Raw genomic sequence first — 22,237 nt, forward strand, 5'->3', positions numbered from 1 at the left:
AGCAAAGCAACTCCTCCTCTTCCCCTCTTGCATGGCTGGTTGCTTATATGGTCTTTAATTTGGCAGAGTGATTTTATTGCTGTACTTCTGAACATTCATCTATTTGGTTAAATGATAACAAAGGAAATAAATAAGGAAGCACTTTTGGAGTGAGGACCTTGGATAATTTGTTCTTCCATAAAACAAGTACACTGGCAAACATTGTTAAAATCAAATTTTCAGAAGTCTTAAACAAAGGTTTGCAACAATCCAGGGGACATTTGTTCAAGAAAAAAAATGGCTGAATAATGTCAAGAACAGTGAGCTTTGTGTTTTAACTTGCCCTATTCTGATCTGCCTTCTCCCAGTCTCTGTGGTAGCCTTGACAACCAGCAGCCTAGCAGCCATGGTGGTTGTGAAAAACGGCAGCCTCACAGCTATGATACTTGTGAAAACCAGCAGCCTCCCAGCCACCGGATGGGGCAAAAATAATTTTGGAGCTCCCCCAAAAGCCCCATTCTTAGGTCATTATTTGATATTTGACAGTTCCCTAGAAGAGCCCCCATTCAGAAGACCTGCTTTTATTTAACCTACTCAGAGCCTGCTCTGTGGGAAAAGCACTATTTCCAGGACATTTGTTGAAAACAATCACTGCTTACCATTGTAGCTGCCTAAGGTAGTAGTATCAGTTGGGGTAAATAGGAAGCTGGCCAAAAAGTCTTGAAACAAAAATCTAGAGACTGAGAAGGCCATAGGGCTTTGAAAAGCTCTGACATATTTTTAGGAATCTAGAAGTCCACATGCACATGACCAGGAGAGACCTGAGAAAGTGCTAAACTGTCACCTCTGGCTGGCCTCGAGGTTCTGCACAAGGAGGAAATGAAGGCTAAGGCAGAGTTAACATCTGCCTGCTGAAGCATTGAAGGAGAGCCTCAACCTGCACACAGAGAACACCCTTAGCAAAGGTGAAGACTTATTGGTTTAAGGTACTTAAGGAAATCTCTACCTAATCATTACCTCACCACTAACTGATGGAGTAGCAGCTTCAATGGCTACCCATGACAAAGAACTTGACAAAATGAGTCCAGGAAAGTCACTAAACAAACAGCAGCAACAGCAACAAATTCTGGGGAGGGAGTAGAATCTCATTTCCAGAGTTGATATGGTATTTAAAATGTCCAAATTTCCCAAAAGATTATGAGACATGCAAAGAAATAGAAAACTATGACTCAGACACAAGGGGGAAAAAGCACTTAATGTTTCTTAATGTTTCTGAGGAGGCCCAGATGTTGGGCATGATAAAGATTTTTTTCCCAGATTTTATTTATTTATTCATGAGAGACACACAGAGAGAGACAGAGACATAGGCAGAGGGAGAAGCAGGCTCCATTGGGAGCCTGATGTGGGACTCGATTCCAGGTTCCTTGGGATCACGATCTGTGACCCTCAATCACTAAGCCACCCAGGGCCCCATAATAAAGATTATGAATCAACAATATAAATATGTTCAAAGAACCAAAGAAACCATGTCTAAAGAATGAAAAAATGGTGGAGAATAATGTCTTACCAAATAGAGAATGTCAATAAAGACAGGAATAAGAAAAAAACCAAATAGAAATTCTGGAATTGAAAATAACACTAACTGCAATGAAAAACTCACAGGAGGGCTCAAAATTAGATTTGAGCTGGCAGCAGAAAGAATCAGTGAATTTGAAGATAGATTAAATGAAATTATCCTGTCTGAGGAATGGAAAAAATAAGGAATTAGGAAAAAATAAGCAGAGCCCCTGAGATCTGTGGGAAACCATAAAGCAAACCAACATATGCATAATGGGAGTCCCAGAAGGTGAGGAGAGAAGGGATGGAAGTAAATTGTCATTTAAATTGTGATAGCACTAGCCAAAAAGATAATTTGCCTGTGAGTTTCTAGAAGCATTTGACTCCATTGTACAGATAGAATTTATTAATGTTTTTCAAAGGCCTGGGTTTATTCCAATGAGAGAGAATTAAATTTATCTGATATTTGCATATATTTCATTATACTCAGAAAACTGCAAGCCTTTTTTTCATGATAGATAATTGGGCTTAGTGACAAAACTCTTGGCTAACAAGGAAATTATTTTTTGGCTTAATCATAGACTTGGAAAGAATTTTATTGAGCCATTACTGTGTGTCAGGTACCATGTTAAGTGCTTCACAGGCATGATCACATTTAATCTTCAAAACAAAACCGTGATGTAAGTTCTTAACTCACGCCTTTTTATATACAAGGAAGCTGAGGCTCTATTTAGTTGCTTGCTCACAACTGGACAGCTAGCAAGCAACAGAGCTTGAATTTAAACTTCTATCTGATGCCAAAGCCCATCTTCCTAACCAGCGTGCCACTTTTGCCTTCCCATGCAGAAAGGAACATCTTAGAGACAGAGACAGAAGTCTTTTAGCCCCACTTGTCTGAGTAGTCTTTGGGTCTACCTAGGGGAGTATATATTTCCTCAGATTCAGTCCTCCAGACCAGTTGCCTGGGAGTTGCCTTCTCCTAAGATGCAGATCTAGAGTTCTGGTGTTTTTTGTTGTTGTTTTTTTTGTTTTTGTTTTTGTTTTGCGCTTCATTTATAATTTATTAGCTCTTCCAGTGTTTCACAGTGATACAGGGGTTTCAATGATTAACACCAATGGGACAAAAGGTGGACCTACACAAATGTCTTGATTGAATCGGACTATTATTGATGGAATTTTTTGGTCTATCATAAGTAGTATTAGGCAACCTTCCATCCAGGCAATCTCATAGCTCACAGGGGGGGAATGTAAATGTCCTTAAAGCTGAACAATAGTAAGCCCGTGGTTTGATGATTACACTATCTCACACTGGTTATTAGTTATGGCGCGAGGGAGGCAGTAGGCTAGAAAGATTCCAACCAGCTGAAAGCAAGCAACTCCAAAAGAAATTCCTGCAACCACTCCCATTTCTGACTCTATAATGGTCATCATCTTTATAAAACAACCTTCATTGTTTACTTTATCTGCATCTCTCTGTGGAGAACAATTTTCAAGTTTACAGCAACTCTTGGGAAATCCTTTTTCTGAGTAATAATTAGTATCCCTTGGAGGGGATACTAATATTGTCTCTATAGTCGGTGACACCACAACAGTGTAATGTATTTTGAATCTCGTCTACTGCATCGCTTCTATAAACTCCCGTAGAGTTATACTGCTTTGAAGTTTTCTCATAATTATTCTTTTTTTTCTCATAATTATTCTTAAAGCTTTTCCTAATCTCCATGTCTGAAAACAAATCCTACGATGGCAGCGACCAATTCAACCAAAAAAATGAGAGTCAGAAACATTGCATACAGTTTTAGCATCCATGCAGAAGCTCGGCAGGTAGCAAAACAGCCAAAGGTGCCCAAAAGAATGATGACAGTGCCAGTGCCAATGAGCACAAAGGGGACATTGGTGGCCTTCTCATTTAAAAGGGAAAAATAATTATCTAGGCTCACCTTGCCCCAAATGCCAACGGCAAGAAGGATTACACCAGTGATCCAGAAGATGAAAGTGTAGATCAAGAGGACGCTCTTGAAACAAGTAATGACTGGTTTGGTCTGCAGTCTCCGAGACGGGGATGCCATGACTAGCCCACGACCCTGCCCCACTGCACCAAGCGCACGGAGCCGAGTTCTGGGGTTTTTGAAGCAGGGTCAACTTATACTGACCAGCCAACTTTGGGATTTGGAAACAATGGGGTCTTGACTTTAGCATGTCTCTCTAAGGCTAATAGGTCATGTAAGGGCAGTGTTTAGGACTCAGTCCAGCTAATAATCTCTGCTCTCTTCCAAATTAAATGTTTGCTCCAATTTACAAACAAAACAAAACCCTCTATAAATTCAACTAGATACTTTGAAGCCCTCTAGAATGTCCTCCATTCTTCCTGTAGTTTTAGGTTGGCTTTGAAGAAGGAAATGGTTCAAATTTTTTATGTTATACCTATGATATTCATATTTTCCTCTGAATTATATGCACAAGAGCACGTAGCTTGGATCAAGCAGATGATAGCATTTAATGGGCACATTTGCTGGACATGGGAGAGCATGTCTGGGAGTAAGAGCCTTGAATGCTGGAGTGGTGAATCCAGAGTTGGCACGTAAGGAATAAGGGGTCTGAGTTTTAATGTCAGCTCTGCCAATTACTGAGCATACCTTCTTCACCCATCCTGTGCCCATGAAAAAGAATCTCAGAAAATAATCAAATTTGCTTCCCATTGGAGTACTCTGAGTCGAAATGAAAGCTTTTAAAGTAGTTGTAAATAGATCATGCATGAATCCATATGCTGCTGTGTTGGTAAACTTGCTGATTTTCTTTCATTCTTTCCTTGGTCTGAACTGGATTTCACCAAGTAGGGAGTAGCTCCCATGTCACTGATGGGATGTCCAGTATTGTCTTCATAGTGGCTTTCAAAGTGCTTCTCCAAGCCACTGAGTCAGCTGCCCAGAGCAGAGCCTGGTGAGGGCTTTGGAGGAATTTCAGGGGCTTTTTCCTGTAGATCTCTGATCATACCCTCAGAGGTAGTTTTGAGAGATAAAATAGGGGCTACCTAGCTTAATTTGAATTTCAGGTAAACAGCACATTCTTTTCAGCATAAACATGTCCCATGAAGTATTTGGGGGCATATTTATGCTAAAAAATTGTTACCTGAAATTCAAATGAAATTGAATATGTTTTTTTTTGTTTGTTTTTCTCCTACATCTGGCAGCCCAACTTAGAGGGGAGTGGGTAGAGATGGGATTTGTGTTTGATGTTGCTGAAATATCACAGGTATAAGAAAATGCCTCCTCCTCTAGCAAAATACCCTCCCTTCTCCAGGTTTGGCAATGCAGGAAGACCCAGGGCTGGAACCAGCTTCTCCATAGGTCTGCTAGAGTCTGGAGGCAGGGCAAGGCCTTAGGATGTGTATCACAGTGGTACAGGTGGGATGGGGTAAGAGAATAACCTTTCTTTGGCTACCTTCTCCTTGATTTCTGTGGCCTTGTTTCACATGGTCTCCTCTGCTTCCTTATCATCAGTGGCACAATGATTGCCATGTTGAAAAAAGTGTTTCTAGAGATTGTCCTCAAAGGGAATACTTTTCCATGCTACCCCCCAGCCTTGCCTTCAGCTATGCTTCTAAATAATTTTCTAGTGTTGGCATCCAAACTCAGGAGATTATCACCTTCCCTTGGAGCTCTCAAGAGCTTTACTACTGCCCATCCCCCATGGGTTTAGGGAGGGTGATTTATGGCCCCTCTCAGATCCTGCTTGAGAGTGAGCATAATATCCTTCTCATGATTCCTTGGAGCTTGGCTGAGATGAGGCTGGCCTTTTAAAACCAGCGTTTACAACAAGTTCAGGAAGGACACGAGGAAAATGAACACAGTATCCAGAACCCAGAGATAGGATCTAAGATCACTGTTTCCCAAGCTTGCCTGATGATAGAATCCCCTGGGGTTCTTGGTTGAGTATGTGCCTGGATTTCTCTGCCTTTCTTCTAGAAATTCAGATTCAGAAAGTCTGGATGAGGGCCTGGGAATATGCTCTTAAAAGGCATTCCAGGTAATTCTGGTTTGCAGCAGGGTTGAGCACCTCTAAAGTAGGTATGTTATGGGTCATTCTCATGGTCTTAAAGCCCCTTCCAATCCTAGTTGCCACCATGTTAACCTCAACACCTGGGAGCCTAGGCCTGGTCTTTGATCTTCCAGATTCCCAAGGCCATTTATTTCCAAACTAATGAATCTAAGAAATGATAGGGTTTTGTTGTTGTTTTTTAAGTAGGCTCAACACCCAATGTGGAGCCCAGTGCATGGCTTGAAATCAAGACCCTGAGATCAAGACCTGAGCTGAAATCAAGATTGGGCGCTTAACTGACTGAGCCACTCTGGTCCCACTGTTGTTGTTTATAAAAATTTCATTCGTTCATTCATTCATTCATTCATTCATGATAGAAACAGAAGGAGAGCATGCATAGGAGCAACTGGGGAAAGGGGCAGAGGGGGAGGGAAAGGGACAAGCAGACTCCCAAGCATGAAGCCCAATATGGGGCTCAATCTCATGACCCTGAGATCATGGCCTGAGCTGAAATCGAGTCTGATGCTCAACTGACTGAGCCATCCAGGCACTTGTTGTTGTTAATTTTCAATTGCAGATTCCTAGCTCCATTTCAGGAGAATCAGTTTTAATAGACCCAGGGTAGAGCCCAGGAATATCTCTCTTTTCTTTTCTTTTCTTTTCTTTTCTTTTCTTTTCTTTTCTTTTCTTTTTTTTCTTTCTTTCTTCTTTCTTTCTTTATTTTTCTTTTTAGATTTTATTTATTCATTTGACACACACACACACACACACACACACACACAACACAGGCAGAGGGAGTGGCAGGCAGAAGGAGTGGGAGAGGCAGGCTCCTGCTCAGCAGGGAGCCCAATGTGGGGCTCAATCCTAGGACTCTGGGCTCATGACCTGAGCCAAAGGCAGACGCTTAACTGACTGAGCCACCCAAACACCACAGGAATCTGCATTTTTATGCTTTCCTTCACTTAACTTTGTGTCTCATTCCTCTGGGAATGTGATAAAGGGAGCAAGTGAACTGCATTTAGGCAACAGTGCATATGATAAAAATGACCTTGTTTTTTTTTTTTATTTTATTTTTTTTATTGGTGTTCAATTTACTAACATACAGAATAACACCCAGTGCCCGTCACCCATTCACTCCCACCCCCCGCCCTCCTCCCCTTAAAAATGACCTTGTGATAAAAATGACTATCTGGACTGGGGGACCTTTTCATATCTGGTAGGAGGCCATTCTTTGTGCTTCTCTGAGAATTATAACTCTTTTCACTGGCCTGTCCTCTCTGGGGCCCCTGGGCACTATGCCTGTGGAGACCCTACAAGCAATAGTAGCTCCTGTGAGGTATTAAAGGAGGGTGGTTGCCATACTCACATTTCGCTGCACCTATGCCATCACCATGGGGCCAAAGAGGATGGTTTCTGGATGGCTCCATGGTCTGGGGTTCATGGAAGAAGAACTCCTGAGGCTGCCTTGCTCAAGAGTTGAGTCTTCTAAGTGTATCTAATGTCAAGTGTGTCAGTGATGGTCTTGTGAGCCCCCAAATTAGTTAAAATTCAAACAACCCCTGGTAAGCATCATAAATGACTTCTGCATTTGTTTTTTATTTTTTAATTTTTAAAAAGATTTTATTTATTCATGAGAGACACAGAGTGAGAGAGAGAGAGAGAGAGAGAGGCAGAGACACAGGCAGAGGGAGAAGCAGGCTCCATGCAGGGAGCCCGACGTGGAACTCGATCTTGGGTCTCCAGGATCACAGCCTGGGCCGAAGGTGGCGCTACACCACTGAGCCACCCGGGCTGCCCTGCATTTGTTTTTTAAACTCTGCATGCATTTTTCTCCTCTATAAAATGGGGATGATAATATTACTTACCTTGCTATGAGGATTGTAAGGTACTTACAATAGTGTCTAATACTTAAGTATGTGCTGTTGCCATCTCCCTCCTCACATCATCCTCTTCGTCATCCTCACCACCATCATCATCATCATCATTGCCATTGTTATTATGGATGGAGGGCAGGAGGGTCCTTTCTCCTTTGGGTCAGTTCCAGTCTCAGCTACTAATTCATTGTATAGCTTTGGACCAATGGCCTCATGGATTCATACAGTAAATTTTAGGTTCTTCATTTATTTGTTGGATAAATTGATGAGTTAGGAGAGTCAGCTCCCTACTCCTTAGGGTCCTTTCTGGTTTCAGATATAAGATTTTTTAAAAAAAAATTCTATTTATTTGAAAGAGAGAGTGAGAAAGAAGAGATCACAAGCAGCAAGGAAGTGCCGAGGGAGAAGCAGACTCCCTGTTGAGCAGGGAGCCCGATGTGGGATTTGATCCCAGGACCCTGGGACCATGACTTGAGCTGAAGAGAGATGCTCAACTGTCTCAGCCACCCAGGCAGCCCAGATGTTAAGATTTTGTGTTACATTGGATCTGAAGTGAGAGTGGACGAAGGAATGGGAAAAGAAAAGAGAAAGCGTCCACAGGAGGAGTGATGTTAGGGGTGAGGGACCTGAGGCAATCTGGAGAGGGGACAGGTCATCAGAAGGATATGGAAAGTGTCCAGCAGTTCTGCTGACCCTGTAGGTCAATAGGTCAATGCTTGAGAGGGAGGTAGACAGTTCTGACCTGGGAGTAATGCTTTCTAGGGCCTGTGTTTCCAGGGCAGGGCTAATGGGATCAGAGGGCAGTGGTGTATGGCTGATAAATGGTTAAAATGTTTATTTTGGAGTCTTTCTTTGACAGAAACTGCAGAGTAGCCTCATCCTTTCTGAGGACACCACTCACAATGGCAATGAGGATGAGGATTTCTGACCTCCCTACCTGGGAGGAGTTAGCAATGGCCCCAGCAGAAGGCTGCCCCTAATACTGTGTTTCTTCCTCCCTCTTTCAGGTCTGAATGCTGGTGCTTTTTATGCCTTATCCACTCTGCTGAATCGTATGGTGATTTTGCACTACCCGGTAAGGGGGTTCCCTGAGCATGCTGGGCCTGAAAAGAGTGAGATTTCTGTCCATCTCAGCAGGAGCTGGGGCAGTGATTAACTTTAGCTCCCCATCCCCAAGTTCTAGGTGGTGTGGTATGGTGGTATGCTTATGGGATTCGGAGGGAAATAGCCCTGGCTCTGGTGGCACTGAATTGTGTGATAAGCTGTTTAGCCTCTCTGAGCTCTTATTCTCCTTTCTGCAAGAGAAATGTAATTACTTTAGAAACATTCTTTTTTTTTTAGGATAGAAAGTAAATAATACTATGTAGGTGTGTGTGTGTGTGTGTGTATTCATGTGTTATATGTATGTAAAGCCCATGGCATGATGCCTAGCAATACAGCAGGTAAACGTGCGTACATATAGATCACATATGAAAGACTTAATTTGTAAAATAGGGGCAGAATTTAATTTTGAACTCTTAGTTGCTCAACTGTAAGCATTTCTTAAATGTTTCCAGAGCCCGTAAGAGCTGGATTCTGGAAGTGGGATACTGTGTGTCCTGGGGTCAGGAATCCCAGGTCCAACCCTCTTTTGAAAGGACAAAGGTCTCATACTTTAGAAGTGGCAGGCCACTGTGGCTAAAGTGTTCCAATTTTGGAGTTTGATAGGTCTGAGTTCAGATCCTAGCTCTGCACTTACTAAATGCCTCATGACCTTGGGCTAGTAGGTTAATCCCACTGTGCCTTGGGGGTTTTCTCATGTGTAAAGTAGAGAATATTGATTTCTAAACTTACGGTGGGGAATTTTGAGAAGCAAATGAGATTATATAACTGTCATCTTCTTATTCCTTTTGGCACAGATAGCTCAAAAAAACTAAGGGTGGAATATTTGGATATATGTATTTCAGTTTCCCCATTTGTCAAATGGGAATAATGATAAATAAGATAAAAGTGTTGCTGTAAGGATTAAGTTAAAAAAAAAATCCACATCGAAGTAGGACTAGGAGAGTTTGGTTGACTCCAGCATCCAGGATCATGAGCATGCACACAACCAGGGTTATTTTAGGTTGGGAGGAACAGTTATTCTAGGAGTTTCTCCCCACTGGCAACTTCTTAAAGGCCATCTTGCCCTGATATGTTCAGAGAACTGACTCTAATGGAGACTGAATTACTTGCCTTTGCCCCTTCATCTCATGGTGACTATGCTCTGTCTGGTGACTTGTCCCATTCCTGGGTGATCGTTGGGGTTGTGGTTTTCCCAGGGGGAAGAAGTGAATGCTGGAAGAATCGGCCTGACCATCGTCATTGCAGGAATGCTTGGGGCTGTGATCTCAGGCATCTGGCTGGATAGGTCTAAAACCTACAAGTAAGTGACCTCCTCTTGGACTGAACCCATGTTTTGAACTCAAGCAATATGGCTCCAAAGGTTTGGGTGCAGCAGCTGGGAGTCTCAGTGGCCAAGTGGTCCACATTAATCTTTTCTAAGCCTCAGTTTCTCCATTTATAAAGTGAGGGAAATAGTACCCATTCCATGAGGATCTTGGTAAGATTAGAGATGGAGGACACAAGGCCTAGCATGAACACTCCCCCCCCTCCCATGTAGTTTGTGAAAGGGACAGATGAGGGAGAAATGAAAATGAGGGTAGAAAAATGCCAGCAGTTGGAAAGTTTACGAAAACCCCAAAGAATGGTGATGAGGAAGTGATCCTCTGCCCCATTCCCCAGTTTCCTGTTGGACCCCATGGGTTGACCAAGATGTCTGTGCTTGCTCTGGTTTACATTGTATCATCTTGCAACTGCTTATACCTCTTTCATAAATGTTGTGATGTGCTTTGGGCCTGAATGCCCAGTGTGTTTCCAGGAGCCCAGAGCAGTCTTTCTAAGATTTTAGCATATGCCATGCTAATCCAGGATGCTTATTAAAAATAGATTCCTGGGCTCCACTATCATGGATGCCAATTCAGTAGGGGAAACTGCATTTGTAAAAAGCAAAAAGGCAAGCCACCCGGGTGCCTCAATTCAATAGCCAGGCTTGGACAAAAGGCTCTGGAGAATGAAGACTCAACATCCTTCTCTTCCTGTTGCTTCTTTCCAGTGCTGTGCATGCAGTGTCTGGAGGCGACAGACAGTGGTGGACCTGTTCCCTGTCACACAGACTCGCTTCTGTGAGGCTCTGGTCAGACCAGGTCTCACTCTGGCTGCCCTAGACAAAGGCCAATTGAGGCCATCTCTGAGGATGTGGCCGCCTGGCTGAATACAATGTGGAGTCTGGCTTGGCTTAATGACTGCTGGTGGAGCTTGGCTGCCATCTCGTCTCTGCCATCTGTCAGTGGCTTGCTTCAGCCAGACATGAGAGCAGTGAGGACTGGCCACCTCCAAGCCAATGAACAGCAGTGTCCCTTTTTCCAGGGCTCGCTCTGTGGCTGGAGAAGGGAGGGATTGGAACATCAGCTGGGCTGGGCTGTGGGCAGCCAGATGACTTAGAAGAACTAGAAAATACAGTGATGAAAGGGCTGAGGGCACACTTGAGAATGTAGACGCCACTGTTTCCTAGTGTCACTGATGTCTGACCCCAGCAGTTAGCATGAGATGTCTTCCCTGGGCTAAGACCCGGGCAGAGAAAGTATGAGAGCTCTGTGATCTAGTCATTTTTGGTGTCAGTTTCCTTCTCCCTGAGGACAACTCCCAGACTTGTCCCATTTGGTTTGGAGGCTGGAAATTGGGTGGGTTATGTCTCTTTATTTGAGGCTGGGACTACATATAGTTTTTCTAAATGAGTCAGTGGTTTAAAATGAAGCTATGGTTAAGCAAATGTGGCAAAAGAGGAGCTTGTGTCGCCAACTTCTCCATGAAGTTGCCTTCTGTGGCGTGGGTGGGACTAGATGAAGGTACAGTAGAGGACAAGGAAGCTCCTCTACCCTCAATAGCTGCTTTGAAGCACCAAGTGGGATGGGCATCCTTTGTAGCCTCTGGCCTTGAGCTTTTCCAAAGACGCAACCCTGTAGTGTATCTGTGTATATTAGTGTCCTAGATCCTGTATTGCAGCAGTAGAAAGAGCAGCATAGATTTCAAATCCCAGCTCTGCATTTACTCAAGGGGTGACTCTGAATAAGTAACTTAACTGGTCTGGGCCTCAGTTTCCTCATTTGCAAAATTAAGGCTAGTTCTACATTTCTTGCAGGGCTTTTGCAAGGCTTGAATGAAATAATAAATGCACGTAGAGTGCTTAACAGAATTCCTGGCACCCAATAAATGCAGGATTCACTTGATTCAACCATAGTATATATCTGCTGGTGCCCCCACTGTGTTTCTGGCTTCAGGGGAGACGAGGGAAGGCTTTAAGCTTTCATTGCTGAGTCTTCATTTTGTGGCAGGAGGGCAGAGGGATGTGCAGAGCCTGCACCCTGTAATAAGCAGGACAGGATGAGGAACACAGGTCCAGTTGCAGGAGTCAGGGCTGTTGCAGAGCGATGAGTGGGCAATATGGGAGAAGTGTGCGGAAGGACAGAGGTGGGGTAAATACCCAACAGAAAGCAGCAGGTTGCTGATGGTCCCTCTGAGAGGACTGGCAAAGGGAAATGTAACAGGAAGTGGGCAGAGCATTCTCACTTTGGCTTTGGAGTTAAGCACTTAGTTCAGGATTGGAGAACATTCTTGCTTAGTTTCTGCTGTCTGTAGTGGAGTAGTTCAGGTTTGGTGAAAAATCTGTGCCATTGGCACAGGAAAAACTCTGAGATGACAGAGAACCTAAAAGTCAGATCACTGCCCAGCATGGCCATGGGGTCTCAGGACAAAGCAGACCAGCACAGTTAGGTGGCTCCTGGGGTAGCCCCACACGCCACTGCTGCCTGACCATAGCTGCTGTTCGTTCTGTGGAGTGTTTTTGTTTTTGTGGAGGATGAGGAAAGAAGGGGGTTGTGCCCTTCTTTCTTGTGGTGCAGCTTGGTATTGCGGAGAGGTTCTGCAGGAGGAGAACTCATGCAGCAGGACGGTTTCCTACTCTCCTGGTCTTACCCTTTGTAGCACTGGCCACAGTGTAATTTAGTAACCATTTGTGTGATTACAGGTTCAGTGTCCATCAACCTCATGGACAGAAAGTTCTGTGAGACCAGATGTCCTGGCACGCAGTGGAGGGCTTGACACACAGCACATGCCCGATTGATATTTGTATAATGAATGAATGAATGAATGATCCTGTTATAGTTAGAAGTGTATGACTCAACTTCTTTGCCTCTGCTTGCAGGGAAACAACCCTGGTGGTCTACATCATGACTGTGGTGGGCATGGTGGTGTACACATTGACCTTGAACCTGGGACACCTGTGGGTAGTGTTCATCACAGCTGGCACGATGGGGTAAGTTTTGCCTCTCATCTGTTTAATTGGGAAGCAGCATCCCTTGGCTCCTAGAGCTGCCGACATCCTTGGAAGCAACACTGATCCCTTTGTTGCCTTCTCATTGACCCCTGAAGATGTCGAAATTATAGCCAGAGGTCTTGTTTACTTGAAGCACTTCAAAAGGTTGCCTGGGGCTTCTGTGCCATTGGGATGGAGTCTGTCCTTCACAGACCTCAGGGAGGCTAGGAAATGTTTAGAGTCTTTTGTAGCTCTGCCTGGGACAGTGTGGGGTCAAAGAAAGTGCATAGGGCTGGGGATCAGGAAGTCTGGGTCCTAGTCTCGGTTCTGCTGCTGACCTTTAGATGACAGATGTGTCCCCTAATTGTGCTGAAACCTTGGTTTCCTCATCTGGAAATGAAGATGAGGGTAGCATGCCTTGTAGAGTTGTTGCAAGGAGTGGGAGAGTCACAGGTGTGAAAGCAGCACGAAGTGTGGTGCAGATATAAGAAATTATAATTGGAATGCTCTGGACCAGTTGTACGAGAAAGCACAGGAAATGACACACCTTCCACAGGGGTCTCTGCTTAGCTTCCCATCCCAGTTATTGTCCTGTGGGCACTACACAAGTGTGTGTGTGTGAGAGAGACAGGGAGACAGAGACTTTCTCAACTGGCGACTCTCCAGAGGGAAAAAGGAGGACTCTGAGCTCCTCCTTCCAAGCCTAGAGAGCATAGAGATGCTGTTCAGTGTCCAGGGACTTCCCACTCGCAACACATAGCCTGGGGACCCAAGATGCAGAATTTCTCAGCTGCAGGCATCCCTAGCCCTTCTGCAAATGCTGACCCTGTTGTAAGTAATGGCCAGACAGAAGAAGCAGGGGACCCCAGGGGCCTCCTGAGCAAGAAGCCTACATAGGAACTTCTTCCTCACTTGTAGGGGTATCTCTTTCTTGGGTGTGGCCACTTGGGGGGATGGCCTGATTATTCAAAGGCCTGGAATGTCTTGATGACAAGAAACAAAACAGGAACAGGAGTTCTAAGGGAGGAGGCGAGGTGGGCTCCTTCACCTTCTTGTTCTTGAAGTTCTCCATCACCTTGTTTCTGTGATCTGGCCTTCAGCTTCTTCATGACTGGCTACCTCCCGCTGGGATTTGAGTTTGCTGTGGAGCTGACATACCCAGAATCAGAAGGCATATCGTCTGGCCTTCTGAACGTGTCTGCCCAGGTAGGGCTCTTATTTGGTGGTGGCCCCAAAACAGTGGCTCTCTGTTCCCTACTTGACTTGGCCTACTTGCAGGCATTGTATCATGGCAGCTCAGTTATCCCATGGGCTAGCTGGCCAGGTCCCTTGTTTCCAGTCTTCTCTGTGCCTCTCCAGGTATTCGGAATCATCTTCACCATCTCCCAGGGCCAGATTATTGACAACTATGGAACCATGCCTGGGAACATCTTTCTCTGTGTGTTCCTCACCCTTGGAGCAGCCCTCACTGGTGAGTTGGGGTCTCAAGACAAGATGATTCTCAGGCTGCTCATGGGCTTAGGCTGTTGGCGATTTGAGAGCCTTAGTGTTTTGATTGATCCTACAGATCGGTGACATACATGCAGAGGCGCAGAGGGGAAGGCTTGTTAGGAAATGTGTTTGAGAGGCAGTAATGTGTTTTGGGGGAATGAGCCTGGGATTTGGCGCCAAAAGACTCTTGTTTGCATCCCAGACTGTGACACTGACCTCCATAGCTGTTTGACATAGGACAAGTGGACCAACTTCTGGAAGGCTCACTTCCTAAATCTATAAAATGGGAGTTGTTGTGAGGATTAGAGCAATGTGTGCAAAAACTCCCTGGCAAGTATAAGTGATCTGTAAATGAAGGCCAATGTCATCATTGCCTTCTGCCTGTCAGGAACATCAGTGATCCGAGGCTTTGTCAAGTTGGCGAGTGGAACCTCTGTCTCTCTGGAATATCTAGAGTAGATCTGAGATACCTGTGACCCTTATAAAATGAGGGCTCCTCTTCTTGGGTGAGCTTGAACATCGGTCTGCTTATTGATTCTGTCTTTGTTGTTCTTTCTCAATCTCTTGACCTCAGCATTCATTAGGGCAGATCTTCGGAGGCAGAAAGCAAACAAAGAAACTCCTGAGAATGTGAGTATGTGGAAGCTTGCTGGGCTGAGAGCTGGGTCCCAGGCTTTGTTTGAGGATGTGGCAGCATGGGTGGGCCCAGGGGGCTCCCAGAGTGGACTGGTTCTCTGGAGGCTGTGAGACCAGCTCCACTCGCATAAACATGGCGCCCAAGCATTTCCTTGGTGGGTGTTCAGCATGGCTTTTGTGCTGCTCTTTCCCGGACTTTTTCTGCTTCCTTCCCTTCTCCTGGCTTCCCTGCTGTGGTCCCCAGAGTACATCACTGTTGTCACAGTCTACTGAGCAGCACCCACTCCTTGGATCCTGAGACAAGTCCTGAGACCCTGGTTCCACTGCTCTCAGCTTGGGGTCAGTGGCTGGAAAGGTGGGAGCCTACCTTGACTACAGTGGTGCTGGCCACAAGGCAGTGGCTCTCCTGGGCATGTTACAGTCCCTTAGGCAGTGCCATGGGGATGGAGGGATGGAGCCAGTGCATTTCTATTAAGTCTTTAAAAGTGCAAGTCAGGGAGTAGGAGCTGATGGCGGTAGAAGGGGGAGGACCAGGAGTATGATTTAGAACGGAAGAGGGTTTCCCTATCTGCTCTCATCAACTGGGAAGTATATTTTTTAAAGATTTTATTTATTTATTCATGAGAGATAGATAGAGAGAGAGAGAGGCAGAGACAGGCAGAGGGAGAAGCAGGCTCCATGCAGGGGCCCGATGTGGGACTCGATGCCGGGACTCCAATCCTGGGACTCCCGAATCACACCCTGAGCCAAAGGCAAGACGTTCAACTGCTGAGCCTGAGCCACCCAGATGTGCCAGCTGGGAAGTATTTTAACCAAAATGTTAGGTATCAAATCTGAGCCAGGATGAAAGCAATTTCAAATCTGAGGAGGAAAAGTGGGATATTACTTAAAAAACAAACAAACCACCCAAATCTGTTATAGAGGTAACATGGGTTCTTTGTAGGAAAACTAAAAAATATATTTTTTACATTTTATACAGAAAAGTATACGAAATTTAAAAATCATCCTGTCACATCATCACCTGCAGATGAAATACTGTTTTTTTGCCATTACTATGTGTCTATATATACATACAATATGCACGCATATATATATCCATATATACTTACATATGGATATGTAAATATTTTTAAAATGAAAATGGAAATCTTCTATCTCCTTTTTTTACTTGTGAACACCTTATCAGGTCATTATTCTTTTACAACATACTTCTAATTATGGCAGGGCATTAAGGTTGTTTTCAATCATTATAAACAATATTGATTAATGTCCTAGAAGCTGAATCTTTGTGCATGTTCTCAAGCACAGTATTTCCTTGAGAAATGGATCAGCGGTCATGCATATTTTTAAGATCTTGATATGTATTGCTAAACTGTTGTCTAGAAAGGTATTATCAATCCTATCAATTTATATTGCTGTAGCAGTGGAGGAGTGCCAACCCTGAGGATTTATTGTTTTGGAGAACTTTGCCAATTTTCTAAGGCAAAAACGGTATCTGAAAGAGTATATTTACTATCATAAGGACACATGTTGGGAGACAGATGATAAGCTTTAGTTTATTATTTGTCTTCTGATATCATACTCTGGAGTTGTCAGGCTGCCCCAGGCACAGGAAATTCAGCAGGGAGACAGGGAAAGCCTTGGAGCAGAAATGCTATCCTCTAGACTGGTGTGAGGACCATGGCATTAGTGCCATGGTGATGGTCTCTCACCTGGGCCATGTACAAGGAAACATAATGGTTTGGAACATATAGTGAGCTTGAGAAAAAGGTACCCGTAATGGAACAGGAGTGGTTTCTTGTGAGGAGGTTTCAATTTGCAATGTGACAAATTGTGTCAAGGGGTATAAGATTTTGCTGTTTACTTTGTAATCTGTGTTTATGTTGGCAGATATAGGCAAATAGGAAGAAAGAAAAGGTCATCTATAATCCAGGCACCTGGAGATAACCTAGTAACATTGTAGCCCATAGTTTAGGGCTCTTTTCTATGGGTCTCCTGGACAGGTGGGGTGCCTAATCAGTTTGTTTACTTAACAGTAGTTTGACAACCTTTCCACAGTCATTCTACCACCTTGGATCTACATATATGTATGTCCATTTCCTCTTGTTTAATATTTAGGTTGTTCCAATATTTCACTATTCCTGCAGCAGTATCTTGGTGCACAGGGAAGACTTATTAATCAAGGTTGGAGTTGTTGGCTCAGTCATCTTCTGTATGGAGTGTTGGAAATAGCATGGAGTGGCAGCAGGAGACAAATCCGGGGATGGTGCTCCACAGTCTGTGTCTCCAGATCACTCACCGTGGTCTTCGAACCTCATTTGCAGCTGGGGAGGCTTATTGTTGTGGGAAGGTCAGGATCCTGGTGGGCTGACACCAGGGAAGCCAGGGCTGTCATGGAGCATCCCTCCACTGGAGCCAGGGCTGTCACGGAGCATCCCTCCACACATCCCATGGCAGTCAGCGTTGAGGCCTGGCCACTGGCACATAAATTCATTCTCAGAGCTAGGTGAAGACAGGGCCCCCAATATATGTGGCCAGAGCTGATCTTTTGAATTAGTGATTGACATCGTTCAAAATGATTTGAATCATTTTGGTAAAAAGAAACAGAATGTTTAGCTTGGCTTTAATGACTAATCTAGATGCTGAAAATCTTGTATGGGGTTCCATTTTTCTTCCAGTTGGTGGTTCTTGGCCAGACAGTGGATGTACTTCTGCCCTCACTAATCTGTGTTTCTGGTTATGCTTTCAAGGTGATGGCTTTGGAGGGGGGCTGGTGTGTGTGGAGGGGGGCATGTGCGTGCACATGTGTGTCAGCAAGAAGAGAGAGGCTGCCTGATTGACTTAAGCAGGCTGCTCGTGGACTGAATGAAGGCTGCTCATGGCTGAGGCTGACCTGGTGCCAACAAACTGGCAAGAATGAGAATGGACAGGTTGGGTTTCTACAGCTGTTGTACTGCCGTGGACTAGCCCTGAGACAGTTGGTGGGGGAGAAGCACCATTTGTCCAGTTGGCATGGGTCTGTAGATGTTCCTTTAGCTCTCAAGTGGTGATGGAGCAGTACAGTGCCAAGGCCTTCCCGCTAACTAGATGAGTGCTTGAGGTAAGGAGCAAAGCACAGCATACACCTAGGGGCCCTCACAGGATCATTTCGAGGCCATATTTAATTCTAGACCCACCTAAACAAGTGTGACTCAGAGGACCCTTCTAATCCTGGGCCATCTTTCCCTGAGAAAGTCAAAGCCGAACTGACCCAAAGTCTTCTCCTCTAGGCATAAAGTATATATACATATTTTTAGCCACTGTGTTCATTTGCATCTTGCCTTTATAAAAATCCTCTTTGTGGCATCCATTCCACACACACTATAATAATATTCATCATCCTGGGGGCTGCCTCCAAAGGCAGGTAGTCGGAAATTCTGGGGAAGTTGTAGACCTGGCACTTTGGATAGCTACTTGATGGTCAGTCCAGGTAATTTTTAGGCTGTCATGATGAATGGAGAGGGAGAGTGGGCTCTGCTTCTGTTTCAGTCCCGAGAGGGAGCCTAAATAGTGGCACTTGGAGCGAGGTGGTTTGGGGTGGCTGTGGTGTCACAGAGAGCTGGACTTTCTGGCTTTTCTCTGATGCTGTTATAGTGTGAATGTGTTTAAAAGGGCACACTGGCAGAGGCTGGTTGCTGTTTTGCTACTTCCCTTCATTTGCTCTTGGGGCTGCTGAGCGGCCTGTGGCTCTTGATTTTCCCATTGATTATAGTCACGGACAGGCAGCTGTCCGAACCCGGGGTGGAGTACCTCACCTCTTCACCCAGAGGGCTGCCTGCTTGTTTTGCCTTGCAGAAACTCCAGGAAGAGGAAGAGGAAGAGGAAGAGAGTAATACCAGCAAAGCACCCACCACTGTGTCTGAGAATCTCTGAGAGCAAAAGGTGGTGGTGACTCAGGGACCATGGAAAGCACTCCCCACCTCTTCCTTCAGTGCTCACTGCCCGCACACAGGTCTTCGCTGGAGCAGCTTTGGGAGGGATCCGGCTGGAATATTTGTGGCTTGGACGGCAGTGCCTCTGCCTTCTGGAACCCACTCAAGAGCTTGCATGGTCTATTTAGGGAGGATGGCACCTTTCACCAAATGCACACTCGATACCCGCCCCCTCCCCCTTGTAGGTTGCGGGAGCTGGTGTTGGGAGAGGCTGCTGGAGAATGGTGGTACCATGTCTTCCCCCTTCACCTCGATCCTGCAAGGAGAGAGCCTGCAAAATTATCATGGAAAGAAAGCTTATTCAGGATATTAACTTTTTCTAGTATCTAAGACCCTTAGAAGCCCAGTTCTAAGGAGAGGCAGCTACTCTGGATGAGGGTGATTTGGGGGTCATCCATACTGGCTGCTTATGTTCTGTGGGTGGAAAAGCACCATCAGGAAACACTGCATCAGAACCAACCCATCAGGACTCGGCCTCGCTTCTCCTTCCCTAAGGTTGGGGTCTGTTTCCAAACCCTTTCCTAAGAGCTGATCAAACCAAACATCAATAAACTTGACAGAGACTTTGCTGTGGCCGTGAAGGAGAAATCCACTTGGGAGAGTGAACTACGTAGGTGTGTGAGGGCACTTGGGAAGGCCCGAATTTGGTAGCTTGATTTGGGGATGGGAAAGTTCTTTTCTGCAAAATCTCTGCCCAGGGACTTCTGTGCATGTCATAGTCACCTGATGCCTTCATGTGGATACTGCCTTGAGAAACTCTGCCATTTGGCCTTAGTGCTTGCTTTCTTCAAAGGGAGGGAAATCCCTGCCAATGTCCTGTAACTTTTTTTTTTTTGTCCTGTAACCTTTACTGAAAACTAACCGTGTTTCATTCTACCCTGAGAAATTCACAGATGCTTCTGAGATGAGAGGAAAGGAGCAGAAGGAAAGGTGGCCCTTGAAATGGGAATTGAGTCTACTTGAATTATGTGCATCCTGCCTCTGGAGGGGATAGTATTTGCATCTCCTCATCCCCCTCTCCCCATCCCCTTCCAGCAATGATCTTTTAACAGATATTGTAAATTTAAAGGGATTCCCTTTAAACCAACTCAGGGTGACCTCCTGTCTTGTCTGGCCTGCTGTCTGGTTCTACTCACGGGCTGGGGTAGTGTCCCCTGAAAAGAAGACATTTTAGTAATTTATCCTGTGGATTGAGCAGCTGTGATCATGACCATGGTGCTGTTTGGCTGTGACCACTGCCCAGGCTTGGCATTTGGGAGCAGCCTGGGTTGGCAGCAGAGCCAGGGTGCTTGGACCACTGCCTGAGGGGAGGCGTGTGTGTGTGTGTGTGTGTGCGCGCGCACGCGTGCGCACGTGTGTGTGTACAGACATTTAATATGTTCTGTATGTAATAGAAGTTCACACTTGGTGGAGGGATTGAGTGGGGAGTGGAAGAGAGGTGGAGACAAAGCATGCCTTACTTTCTGGTAAGGAGAAAGGTGTTTACTCTTCAGCTCCTTAAAACTTTTTAACAAAATGTTTACCAGATTATTCATTCCTTTATAAACATAATTTGTATTTTCTATTTGTAATACCAGATGTTTTAAGACAATAAAAGATTCTCCAAGTGGTCTTGTCATTAGGTGGGAGCAGAGGTGTCTCTTGGGGCAGTCCTGAGATTCTCACTCATTTCTGGGGCCCCTGGGACGACGGTGCAGGAGGGGACTGGGGCCAGTGGAGCAGCTTCTGTGGCCTGCTGCAGAGGCGGGTCCTCTGTTTACACAGATGTTACCATCCCAATAGGCTACACTTTAAAGACAAGGCTGTAAAAGTGAACATTGGCCTATGTGGTGCTTTGCAACTCCCCACCCAGCATGTGACCCTGCCTACCTTTTGTGCTATGTACACACGCACACAGTCCACCCAGGGTGACCGCTCATAAGAGAGCCCGCTGTTGTTTCTGGCTCAGCCTCAAAGTGTGGCTGAAGTGTTTGTTTTATGACTGCACCGTCCTGCCTGGCCAGAGTCCATGCTTTCGGCATTGGCCATTCTGTTACCGTTTCTTCTGAGCTGTCCTACCCACTGCCACTTCTCCCTTCCCAGTTGTGGTTTACCTGATGTTGCTTGGACATACAGCTGCTACCAGATTTCTATCCTAGAAAATGCACTGTGCCTGTGGCATTCTGGCACCATTATCTGTCAGTAGTTCTTAGCTGGAGAGAGACCTTACAGATTCTACTTTAAATCATCTTGAAAGGAAGCCAGCCTGGCTATTAAAGAAACAGAATACTCATAACATCTTCTACTCTAAGTCATCTCTTTAGATCCTTTGGGTCTTAGCTTTGCTTTTCTGGAATTCCATTTCTATAACGTGTGCTTAGAGGATCCAAATCCAAATCATGTGTGCTTTTATTCACTTTCTTAGGTGGGCTCCATGTGGCTCTATACTCACATGCTAAACTCTGTAAGGTCACTGCTTTTCTTACTACCTCCTGACAAGAGTTGGTGAACGAGGGAGAATCAGTACCACTGAGCTATTTTTCTAGATGTAGTGTTGTGCGGGTGTCTGGCACGGTATTGCTGCAACCACTTCTGGCACCGTAAAGGAATCCTGCCTGAGGATGAAGCCAACACGGGAGGGCAGAGCTGGGTCCTGATCCAATCATTCCTGAAGCCTGTAATCCCCCTAGTTTTTCAGTTTTGTGAGCCACTGTTATCTTTATTGTTAAAGCTAGTTTAAGATGATTTTGTTTCTTTTACCTAAAGAACCTTAACTCATAGAGAATTTCCAAATGCACTTCAGTATCCCCAACTTCAAGCTTCTGGTCATGCCCTTGCAGGTCCCCTGCCTCCTTTCCTGACCTCTTACCTCTCACTTCCTAACTTGACTGTGTGAAGCATAGTCCTTGAACAAGTTGGCTCCTGCCTTCTAGATGCTGCTCCCTCAACCCTAAATGACTGCCTCACATATGAAGACACCTGAGACCTGGGCATTTAAGGCTCAGCTTAGCTCCTACCTCCTCAGGGAGGCCTTTGCTGATAATCTAAATCATCCACCCCCTACCTTCTTGATCACAATACCCTGTTTTCCGGAGTTCTTATTGTCTGAAGTTGTTCTTTCACGGGCTGCTCTGCTGTTTCCTTGATTACAGTGTTAGGGCCACAGGAACAAGGACATTGCCTGGGTCGTCATTTCTCTTTCCCAAGTGTCTGGCAGGGAGTTAAATGTTCAATAAATACTTGGTGGAAATAATGGGTTCCTGGGTCTACACACTGTGTGTAGGCCCAGCCAGTAAGGAGCTCCTCAGAGTTGTCTTTGG

General features: G+C 45.2%; 1 protein-coding gene and 1 pseudogene across 7 annotated transcripts in view; one reads left to right on the forward strand and one right to left on the reverse strand.

The window, feature by feature from the left end:
* Window positions 1-20,556, forward strand: part of FLVCR2 (FLVCR choline and putative heme transporter 2) — a 56,646-nt gene extending 36,090 nt beyond the window's left edge. For 5 of the 7 annotated variants that reach the window (XM_077910081.1, XM_077910080.1, XM_077910076.1 and 2 more), the window contains 7 exons: window positions 8,456-8,523; window positions 9,749-9,852; window positions 12,730-12,840; window positions 13,941-14,046; window positions 14,200-14,311; window positions 14,906-14,961; window positions 18,802-20,556. In XM_077910081.1, the coding sequence (XP_077766207.1) occupies window positions 8,456-8,523; window positions 9,749-9,852; window positions 12,730-12,840; window positions 13,941-14,046; window positions 14,200-14,311; window positions 14,906-14,961; window positions 18,802-18,879 (635 nt within the window). In that variant the 3' untranslated portion in view covers window positions 18,880-20,556. Of the gene's footprint in view, window positions 1-8,455; window positions 8,524-9,748; window positions 9,853-12,729; window positions 12,841-13,940; window positions 14,047-14,199; window positions 14,312-14,905; window positions 14,962-15,211; window positions 15,323-18,801 lie in introns of all 7 variants that reach the window. The other 2 variants (XR_013386550.1, XM_077910077.1) reach the window with 2 other exon arrangements.
* On the reverse strand, window positions 2,563-3,607 carry LOC144320147 (tetraspanin-6 pseudogene; annotated as a pseudogene).
* Window positions 20,557-22,237: the final 1,681 nt, after the last annotated feature.

Source organism: Canis aureus, chromosome 9 (assembly GCF_053574225.1).
Source record: "Canis aureus isolate CA01 chromosome 9, VMU_Caureus_v.1.0, whole genome shotgun sequence".
Taxonomy (NCBI): domain Eukaryota; kingdom Metazoa; phylum Chordata; class Mammalia; order Carnivora; family Canidae; genus Canis; species Canis aureus.